Source organism: Coregonus clupeaformis, chromosome 27, assembly GCF_020615455.1.
Source record: "Coregonus clupeaformis isolate EN_2021a chromosome 27, ASM2061545v1, whole genome shotgun sequence".
In the NCBI taxonomy this organism is placed as follows: domain Eukaryota; kingdom Metazoa; phylum Chordata; class Actinopteri; order Salmoniformes; family Salmonidae; genus Coregonus; species Coregonus clupeaformis.
This window is the reverse complement of record NC_059218.1, coordinates 44,602,559-44,613,502: the sequence shown is the minus strand read 5'-3', so window position 1 is coordinate 44,613,502 and position 10,944 is coordinate 44,602,559. Positions and strand designations below refer to the sequence as shown.

Below are 10,944 nucleotides of genomic sequence, written 5' to 3'. Positions count from 1 at the left end.
ACTGTTTTTTTCATGATGGGGAGAACTCCATTCACTACAACTGTCACATTCAACTTAGAATTATTGTGTGTGTGTGTGTGTGTGTGTGTGTGTGTGTGTGTGTGTGTGTGTGTGTGTCAGGGTACTCTGAGTTCCAGAGGGAAGCTTATTCTGATGGTGGACGCGGACGGAGCCACTAAGTTTGCAGACGTGGAGAAGGTGGAGGCCGGCCTTCATGACGTAAACACCAAACCAGTGGGTGTTTATGATTCTAGCTGTTGTTGTCTGAAATGTAAACGTGTGGTCATTTTCCTGACTAAGCTAATATGACCGTATGTTTCCGTTTTGACTGGAGCTGCCCTCTTGACCAGAGCCCTATACTACCAATCAGGTTTGAGGAGTTCGCTACGGTAGCTTTGGTCAACTCTTGAGTTCAACTCAGGATAACCGGTACCGTGAAAGTGGCTCACCTTTTTAGGCAGGTACATTTCTATGGCAACGAATCCTTCAGAACTAACCTGCTCCGGGGGGCAGACTAACTCGAGGCTAAATCCATTTATCCCGAATGAAGTGTCTGAGCCACAAGTTGAGGACCAATGAAATCAGATTCCCTCCCTCTCACAAATATTCTGTCATCATCCCCTTCAAGACCACTGATTTCAATATTTTATTAATCAAGTGTTTTTTTTTTGTGTGTAAAGAAATTGTGATGTTAAAATACCTATCACATTACACATTTAGTAAGGACAGCATTTGCTTTCCAAACTACGTTTTTAGCGCAATTGTATTTAGAAATTTGCGACAGGTAAACTGACAGCCGGAACCAACCATAGACATATAATCCTTAGATGGCAGTTCCCATTCAAGTCATGACTGTCATCCATTGCAAGCGTACCCATGAGTTTAACAGTCAAATTGCCAGGGATAGAGGTTCCAAAACCCTTCTATGGATTATATGTCTATGTTCCACAGATAGAAGAAGGAGCGATGGGGAGAAACGGTGATATGCACACCAAAGATGGCATTAACGATAAGTAATAGCCTGCTGAATTTGCAAGATCACTTTTTTTTTCATTTTCATTTTGGCACAAATGAAAAGGTGGCATTTGCCCGTGGATTGATGTTTCAACATTGTCTCAATGAAGAGTTCAGCGTTCAACTAGCCATGTGCGACATGCACGAAGTTACAAGCCTGCTAGAGTTAGCGGCAGATGGACGAGAAATATCCACCGTCGTAGTACCGGGTGAAGCCTGACCTGGAATGTGAAGCTAACTGAGGCTGGCTAGCTTTATAAAAGCCTGAGCAGATCTAGCTTGCTCTGGTCTATTGACTTCAATCGCGGATTACAAAGGGAAAACCAGCCACGTCTTGCTCCCGGACAAGCTAAACACCTTCTTTGCACGCTTTGAGGATAAAACCGCGCCACCGACGCGGTCCACTCCCAAGGACTGTGTTAACCCTCGCAAGGCTGCCGGCCCAGACGGCATCCCTAGCCGCGTCCCCAGAGCATGCGCAGACCAGCTGGCTGGAGTGTTTACGGACATATTCAATCTCTCCCTATCCCAGTCTGCTGTCCCCACTTGCTTCAAGATGTCCACCATTGTTCCTGTACCCAAGAAAGCAAAGGTAACTGAACTAAATGACTATCGCACTGTAGCACTCACGTCTGTCATTATGAAGTGCTTTGAAAGGCTAGTTAAGAATCATATCACCTCTACCTTACCTGACACCCTAGACCCACTTCAATTTGCATACCGCCCCAATAGATCCATGGATAATGCAGTCGCCATCACAATGCACACTGCACCTATCCCATCTGGACAAGAGGAATACCTATGTAAGAATGCTGTTCATTGACTATAGCTCAGCATTCAACACCATAGTACCCTCCAAGCTCATCATTAAGCTCGAGGCCCTGGGTCTGAACCCCAACCTGTGCAACTGGGTCCTGGACTTCCTAACGGGCCGCCCCCAGGTGGTGAAGGTAGGAAACAACATCTCCACTTCGCTGATCCTCATCACTGGGGCCCCACAAGGGTGCGTGCTCAGCCCCCTCCTGTACTCCCTGTTCACCCATGACTGCGTGGCCACGCACGCCTCCAACTCAATCATCAAGTTTGCAGACAACACAACAGTAGTAGGCTTGATTACCAACAATGACGAGAATTCCTAAAGGGAAGAGATGAGGGCCCTGGCGGAGTGGTGCAAGGAAAATAACCTCTCCTTCCACGTCAACAAAACAAAGGAGATGATCGTGGACTTCAGGAGACAGCAGAGGGAGCACAACCCTATCCACATCGACAAGGCCGCAGTGGAGAAGGTGAAAAGCTTCATGTTCCTCTGCGTGCACATCACTGACAATCTGAAATGGTCCACCCACACAGACAGGAGACTGAATAAATTTGACTTGGCCCCTAAGACCCTCACAAACTTTTACAGATGCACAATTGAGAGCATTCTGTCGCACCGCCTGGTACGGCAACTGCACCGCCTGCAACCGCAGGGCTCTCCAGAGGGTGGTGCGGTCTGCCAACGCATCACCGGGGGCACACTGCCTGCCCTCCAGGACACCTACAGCACCCGATGTCACAGGAAGGCCAAAAATATTATCAAGGACATCAACCACCCGAGCCACGGCCTGTTCACCCCGCTATCATCCAGAAGGCGAGGTGAGTACAGGTGCATCAAAGCTGGGACCGAGAGACTGAAAAACAGCTTCTATCTCAAGGCCATCAGACTGTTAAATAGCCATCACTAGCCTGCTACCACCCGGTTACTCAACCCTGCACCTTAGAGGCTGCTGCCCTATATACATAGACATGGAATCACTGGCCACTTTAATAATGGAACACTAGTCACTTTAATAATGTTTACATACTGCTTTACTCATTTCATATGTATATACTGTATTCTATTCTACTGTATTTTAGTCAATGCCACTCCGACATTGCTCATCCTAATATTTCTATAACTCAATTATTTTACTGTTAGATTTGTGTGTATTGTTGTGTATTGTTAGATATTACTGTACTATTGGAGCTAGGAACACAAGCATTTCACCCGCAATAACATCTGCTAAATACGTGTATGTGACCAATAAAATGTTATTTGACTTCAATGGGACTTTCTAGATTGATCCCAGTTAAATAACGAAATGCTTGTGTGTTACAGGATAACATGGCCATATCCTGTGGGTCCAGAGCACACCTGGAGGATGAGGCAGTCGCTTCGGTACTTTCTCTCTTTTCTCTCTCTCTCTGTCTCTCACCTACGTAACCCTGTGATGAAATGAATAGATGAAAATAAATATGTTCTTGGTCTTGTAGATGGATTCTAGACAGCCTTTAAAATGACATGTTTTTTTTTTTGTGTGTGTTTCCATGGTAGCGGTCTCTGTTCCGTACGTTCCTGATGTATGGGTTCCACTTCCTGGTTTGGTTCTTCTGTGTGCGAGGCATCAAGGACACGCAGTGTGGCTTCAAGCTCTTCACCCGTGAGGCCGCGCTCAAGACCTTCTCCTCCCTACACGTGGAGCGATGGTAACGCCAACTTAACCGCTCACCCAATACCAAAATGTATTTATGACTACCTCATACTTAGTTCAAATAATGATCCTCCCTGCTCGTGGAGCGATAGTAAGGTCTGTCTCTTATACCAAAGTTTACTTGCTATAAGAAATTCTATAATAACGGGGTAGTTCTATTCTACTTCCTTCAAAAAAGGATTATCTGAAGGAGTAAACTTTACCTCTCCTTATATTTGCATGGTGTGAATGATGGTTATTACATAGTAATTAGATGGCTCCATTTGAACAAGAAAACGTTTAGGAAAGTGCAAGACCTTCCCTCTGGCGCAATGGTACGGTCTCTCCGTGGACGGGAACACTAACGCTCAATAACTACAACTTGAATTGGAATGGATCAATGGTATGGTCTCTCTGAACAGAACTTGATCATGACGGAAAACAAAAGCTTACTAGTCTAGGACTTGTATTGAATATGGTGTGATTCTGTTCCACGGGGCCGTTGTTGTTGTTGTTGTAAGAACATTGTAACTAGAATGTTGTACTGTTCCACAGGGCCTTTGACGTGGAACTACTGTACATCGCTCAGTGCTTTAAGATCCCCGTAGCCGAGGTGGCTGTCAACTGGACTGAGATAGAAGGTGAGTCTGTCAACTGGACTGAGATAGAAGGTGAGTCTGTCAACTGGACTGAGATGGAAGGTGAGTCTGTCAACTGGACTGAGATAGAAGGTGAGTCTGTCAACTGGACTGAGATAGAAGGTGAGTCTGTCAACTGGACTGAGATAGAAGGTGAGTCTGTCAACTGGACTGAGATAGAAGGTGAGTCTGTCAACTGGACTGAGATAGAAGGTGAGTCTGTCAACTGGACTGAGATGGAAGGTGAGTCTGTCAACTGGACTGAGATGGAAGGTGAGTCTGTCAACTGGACTGAGATAGAAGGTGAGTCTGTCAACTGGACTGAGATAGAAGGTGAGTCTCTCATACTTATGCAGACACATTAGTGTTTAATATTTTCCCGGTATTTTACAAATGTTCCATCCCGAGAATAACTAACTTTTCTCCCAGGTAACCCGGTATTTCCCACCAAAACCGAAAGTGTCATTCTAAAGCATAAAACAGATAAATATGTCTGGATTTTATAAGAGCTTTGATCAGCATGAAAATTCAAACCTGATGCTTCCTGAGCCTGACGATCCCTACATTAAAGACATTTAATGATCCCAAGGCCATAAAAGCCCAAATGATTGTGCTGTTATCCAATCCACCTACATAGCCTCTTGGGTAAATAAATGATACTAGCTCCAGTAGTCTAATCCTTTTAAGTGTGAACTGTATTACTGTACTGTATTGTATTATACTGTATTAAATGGACTGGAATTACACACCTCATTCAAACCATGAAGCTGGGAGAGAAACGTGATTCTGGTGCAGGACGTGTGGTCTACAAAGTTACAAGTATAGGCTAGCGAATTTGATTTTAATTTTGAAATATAATAGGGCCTATTTGTATAATTAGTAGGCTGACGCATATATACCTTTCATAATATTTCCCCTAATGTTATTATCCTACCTCCTCTCTCTCTCTCTCTCTCTCTGTTGCTTCATTCCTTCCTCGCTTTCAACAGTTAAATGAAATAAGTTTAATTGTCCTGATCTTCATCATTCTAATGACGTCCTTGAATAATATAGGACTCGAATAAGATGCAGAAGTCTTTCACTTCTCTTCACGAAGATTGAATGGTTCTGGGTCTGAATAAATAACTGCTATAGCCTTCCTCCATCGCGCGTTCTCTCTTCTTTCAAACTACCGGTGAGTTCTATTGGCTGCTGTATTTAACATTCAGCAAACAAGAGCTTTTATGCCTCTTCAAATAGTCTGTTAGTATAAGAAATGTCCAGCAAGCTATTCTTGTCTAGCTTAGGAGTGTTTTTTTTTTAAGGAGAAAGGCCATCGGAGGGCAGGTGCGTATTGTGCAGGAGACCGAGGCTATAAGTTCGAAGCTTATAGCCTATGCATAACCCATCGTTCACAAAATAAAAGTTAACATGACGACATACTGAAATGCGCTGTCTATCCTCACCATGAGTGTTGATGATTGATCGTGCAGATAGCAGAGATTAGGCCGTGGCGCTGTAGAGAAGCCAGATTTAGACATCACACATAATTTAACATTTTCCATTTCATGCCATGCTGTTCATATAAATTATTTATTATAATTGACTGGTTTCTCGCAGTTATTTATCCTGGGAAAAGGGAGTGGGTTTGGGCGGTAAATCTCGGTAACCTGGTTCCTGCTATTCAACCGTAATATACACACACACACACACACACACACACACACACACACACAACACACGTGGACTGAGATAAAAGGGGAGTTTTAAGGTGTCATAATAGTCTTGCGTAGCTTCAAGTCTTAGCATATCAAAGCCTGACTTCCTTAGAGCAGTGTGCTAGTCTTCTTTTATACATTAGATATGCGTTTTAAAGTGCTGGAGTCTGGCTCTTTTTTTCCCTCACTGCTAACCAGTCTCCTGATTTTGTTTTAACTGTCCTGTCATTAAAATGATCAAATACGTAAGGAGATTGGCGCTCCTGGCCTCTTTTTTAAAAGAAAGGTGTGTTTTAGTGTCTCAGGCTCGAAGTCGTTTCTAGTCGAGGGCTTACTGATGAATTGTAATGTGGTAGTTCTTTCTACTAAGTAATCTCATTGTAACTGGTTAAACAGCTGCATGCCAGTTTAGAGCTAGCTAAAGATGGGTAGAAACCTGCTGTTATAGTACATCATAAGGTGTTATTTTTACGTTTTAGAGCGACTTACAGGAGCAATTAGAGTTAAGTGCTTTGCTCAACAGATTTTCAGTAACTTTCGGGTTACTGGCCCAACGCTCTTAACCGCTACGCTACCTACTGCCCTAACTTGTTATAAGCTGTGCAGCTGGTTATAATGTGGTATAATGAAGCAATGAGTCACGAGGGGGTGTGGTATAATGAAGCAATGAGTCACGAGGGGGTGTGGTATGTGGCCAATATACCACGGCTAAGGGCTGTTCTTATGCGCAACGCAGAGTGCCTGGATACAGCCCTTAGCTGTGGTATATTGGCAATATACCACAAACCCCAGAGGTGCCTTATTGCTATTATAAACTGGTTACCAACGTAATTAGAACGACACAAGTTTTATTTTTACTGTACTCGTGGTATACGGTCTGATATACCACAGCTGTCAGCCAATCAGCATTCAGGGTTCGAACCACCCAGTTTATAATGAAGCAATAATGCCAGAGGGGGTGTGGTATAATGAAGCAATAATGCCAGAGGGGGTGTGGTATATTGCCAATATACCACGGCTAAGGGCTGTTCTTTTTAAGCATGACGCAAAGCAGAGTACAGCCTTGATACAGCCCTTAATGTGGTATGTGTTGTTATAGGGTCTAAGCTGGTGCCAGTGTGGAGCTATTTATAATGTGTTATAATAATGTGTTATAATAATGTGTTATAATGTGTTATAGGGTCTAAGCTGGTGCCAGTGTGGAGCTGGTTACAGATGGGTAGAGACCTGGTGTTCATCCGCCTGCGTTACATCACTGGTGCCTGGAGACTGGAAAGCCCTCGCAAGACCGACTAGAGCCAATCACATCAGCCCTCACACACTGAGACAGTCTTCTGATTGGACAGATGGGGCTGATGAACTTCCTCGTTGGGCGGGATTACCGTAAACTCAGATGTGGGCTGTGGCTCAATAGTCTAAAGCGGCTTCCTCTCCTTGTGTCCTCTCCATCATATGCACTGATCTGAAATAGCAGGACAGGTAAGAGGATTTCTACTGGGAGTTTGTTTTCACCTGTCCAGTTCTTTAATGTGCAGACCGAGGCGAGGAGAGGAAGCTATTTTAGGCTATTGAGATGCGTCCATGGATTTTCGGATTTCAATGGGAGGGCTATGTTTTCTTTCGAACATTGCCTTTGGCTGAGAAATCTTTAGATGATTGATTGACAGCTCCCGGTCTGTCCCGCCTATTGCCAGGTTCAGAATCCTCGTTTTTCTTTCCTTCACTTGAGAAAGGTTTGTGGTGTCCATGGTAAAATGTACAAGCCGTTGCCACGGTTTCAGATACATGCACTACATGATCGATCCGTGTGCCATGTTACTCATTTTTTATCTCTGTCAAACTGTTTGGGCGGGTAAAGAGGAATGTTGACTGTCGCTGAGGGATCAAATGGATCATGTTTTGGTTTTTATCATGATTCTAGTCCGGTAAAATGGAAGATGTCATTTTCGATGTGTCGTTAGAGATGGGTAAGGGCTTGTATAGGTATGTCTGTAATGTAGAAGGATGAACTGAACTCAATTAAATGAAAAAAACCTCTCTATTGATTTAGCTAAGTTTTTTTTTCGTGTGTTAATTATTATCACATGTTGTAACTGGTAATGGTGGCTTGGGAGAAATTAATGCAAAATGTCAATGTCTTATAAATATTGTAGCGACCTTAACCCAACACCTTGTCAAGGGGTTAGGATCTCTTGGTGTTATGGGTAAGGTGTTGGGTTGACAGTCGCTGGGCCCAGGTTAACCCAACACCTTGTCAAGGGGTTAGGATCTCTTGGTGTTATGGGTAAGGTGTTGGGTTGACAGTCGCTGGGCCCAGGTTAACCCAACACCTTGTCAAGGGGTTAGGATCTCTTGGTGTTATGGGTAAGGTGTTGGGATCTCTTGGTGTTATGGGTAAGGTGTTGGGATCTCTTGGTGTTATGGGTAAGGTGTTGGGATCTCTTGGTGTTATGGGTAAGGTGTTGGGATCTCTTGGTGTTATGGGTAAGGTGTTGGGATCTCTTGGTGTTATGGGTAAGGTGTTGGGATCTCTTGGTGTTATGGGTAAGGTGTTGGGATCTCTTGGTGTTATGGGTAAGGTGTTGGGATCTCTTGGTGTTATGGGTAAGGTGTTGGGATCTCTTGGTGTTATGGGTAAGGTGTTGGGATCTCTTGGTGTTATGGGTAAGGTGTTGGGATCTCTTGGTGTCATGGGTAAGGTGTTGGGATCTCTTGGTGTTATGGGTAAGGTGTTGGGATCTCTTGGTGTTATGGGTAAGGTGTTGGGATCTCTTGGTGTTATGGGTAAGGTGTTGGGATCTCTTGGTGTCATGGGTAAGGTGTTGGGATCTCTTGGTGTTATGGGTAAGGTGTTGGGATCTCTTGGTGTTATGGGTAAGGTGTTGGGATCTCTTGGTGTTATGGGTAAGGTGTTGGGATCTCTTGGTGTTATGGGTAAGGTGTTGGGATCTCTTGGTGTTATGGGTAAGGTGTTGGGATCTCTTGGTGTTATGGGTAAGGGGTTGGGATCTCTTGGTGTTATGGGTAAGGTGTTGGGTTGACAGTCGCTGGGGATCTCTTGGTGTTATGGGTAAGGTGTTGGGATCTCTTGGTGTTATGGGTAAGGTGTTGGGTTGACAGTCGCTGGGGATCTCTTGGTGTTATGGGTAAGGTGTTGGGATCTCTTGGTGTTATGGGTAAGGTGTTGGGATCTCTTGGTGTCATGGGTAAGGTGTTGGGTTGACAGTCGCTGGGGATCTCTTGGTGTTATGGGTAAGGTGTTGGGATCTCTTGGTGTTATGGGTAAGGTGTTGGGATCTCTTGGTGTTATGGGTAAGGTGTTGGGATCTCTTGGTGTTATGGGTAAGGTGTTGGGATCTCTTGGTGTTATGGGTAAGGTGTTGGGATCTCTTGGTGTTATGGGTAAGGTGTTGGGATCTCTTGGTGTTATGGGTAAGGTGTTGGGATCTCTTGGTGTTATGGGTAAGGTGTTGGGTTGACAGTCGCTGGGGATCTCTTGGTGTTATGGGTAAGGTGTTGGGATCTCTTGGTGTTATGGGTAAGGTGTTGGGATCTCTTGGTGTTATGGGTAAGGTGTTGGGATCTCTTGGTGTCATGGGTAAGGTGTTGGGTTGACAGTCGCTGGGCCCAGGTTTGAGATTCGGCCAGGGCTACCCTTCGAATTCTCTACAATATGTTATTACAATGATCGCCACCAATGGTGCAGGGTGAAGTTGCCTGTAGACGCTGATCCTGGGTCAGTTTAGCGTTTCCCCCACTAACGGTTGAGGTTAGGATTGGGGGAGAGGAAGCTGATCCTGGACCTGTACCTAGAGGAAACGCTTTAGAACAGAGTTGACGATCTTCCCACCTTGAGTTCAGGTTCACATATGGCACCCTATTCCCTTTATAGTGCACTACTTTTTACCAGAGCACTATGGGCCTTGCCATGTGGGAAGCACAAGCCACTTCTTTCAGTGATATTTCCACACTATTACAGACATTTGGCTGATGCAATCAGCTGTATTAACTCTGGTTCCCATGGCAACTCATATTAACTCTGGTTCCCATGGCCAACCCATATTAACTCTGGTTCCCATAGTAACCCATATTAACTCTGGTTCCATATTCAGAGCAGTCTTAATACATTCCTTTGTACTTTTCTATTGTTTAGTTACTGACTGATAGGTCCTGTGAGGGGGACTTGTTTTGAAACATCTCTACATTTACATTTACATAATTTAGCAGACGCTCTTATCCAGAGCGACTTACAAATTGGTGCATTCAACTTATGATAGCCATAAGTTGAATTTTATGGGGGGTGGGGGAAGAAGGATTACTGTTATACTATTCCAGGTATTCCTTAAAGAGGTAGGGTTTTAAGTGTCTCCGGAAGGTGGTCAGTGACTCCGCTGTCCTGGCGTCGTGGGGGAGCTTGTTCCACCATTGGGGTGCCAGAGCAGCGAACAGCTTTGACTGGACTGAGCAGGAACTGTGCTTCCGTAGAGGTAGTGGGACCAGAAGGCCAGAGGTGGATGAACGTAGTGCCCTCGTTTGGGTGTAGGGTCTGATCAGAGCCTGAAGGTAAGGAGGTGCTGTACCCCTCACAGCTCCGTAGGCAAGCACCATGGTCTTGTAGTAGATGCGAGCCTCAACTGGAAGCCAGTGAAGTGTGCGGAGGAGCGGGGTGACGTGAGAGAACTTGGGAAGGTTGAACACCAGACGGGCTGCGGCATTCTAGATGAGTTGTAGGGGTTTAATGGCACAGGCAGGGAGCAAAGCCAACAGTGAGTTGCAGTAATCCAGACGGGAGATGACAAGTGCCTGGATTAGGACCTGTGCCGCTTCCTGTGTATGGTAGGGTCGTACTCTCCGAATGTTGTAGAGCATGAACCTACAGGATCGGGTCATCACTTTGATGTTAGCGGAGAACGACAGGGTGTTGTCCAGGGTCACGCCAAGGTTCTTTGCACTCTGGGAGGAGGACACAACGGAGTTGTCAACCGTGATGGCGAGATCATGGCGCGGGCAGTCCTTCCCCGGGAGGAAGAGCAGCTCCGTCTTGCCGAGGTTCAGCTTGAGGTGGTGATCCGACATCCACACTGATTTGTGTGCCAGACATGCAAA

At 45.2% G+C, this 10,944-nt stretch overlaps 1 protein-coding gene and 1 long non-coding RNA gene across 2 annotated transcripts in view; both read left to right on the top strand.

The window, feature by feature from the left end:
- The window catches only part of alg5 (ALG5 dolichyl-phosphate beta-glucosyltransferase), a 17,118-nt gene extending 9,235 nt beyond the window's left edge, over nt 1-7,883 (top strand). Inside the window, exons 6-10 of the mRNA XM_041851483.2 lie at nt 121-234; nt 3,152-3,211; nt 3,368-3,519; nt 4,059-4,144; nt 7,019-7,883. Coding sequence (XP_041707417.1) covers nt 121-234; nt 3,152-3,211; nt 3,368-3,519; nt 4,059-4,144; nt 7,019-7,134 — 528 coding nt within the window. The 3' untranslated portion in view covers nt 7,135-7,883. The remainder of the gene's footprint in view (nt 1-120; nt 235-3,151; nt 3,212-3,367; nt 3,520-4,058; nt 4,145-7,018) is intronic.
- Nucleotides 7,884-8,040: 157 nt separating this feature from the next.
- On the top strand, nt 8,041-9,539 carry LOC121542052. The gene is made up of 3 exons (XR_005995815.2): nt 8,041-8,054; nt 8,105-8,134; nt 8,185-9,539. It is a non-coding gene; the product is annotated as an uncharacterized LOC121542052 (long non-coding RNA).
- Nucleotides 9,540-10,944: the final 1,405 nt, after the last annotated feature.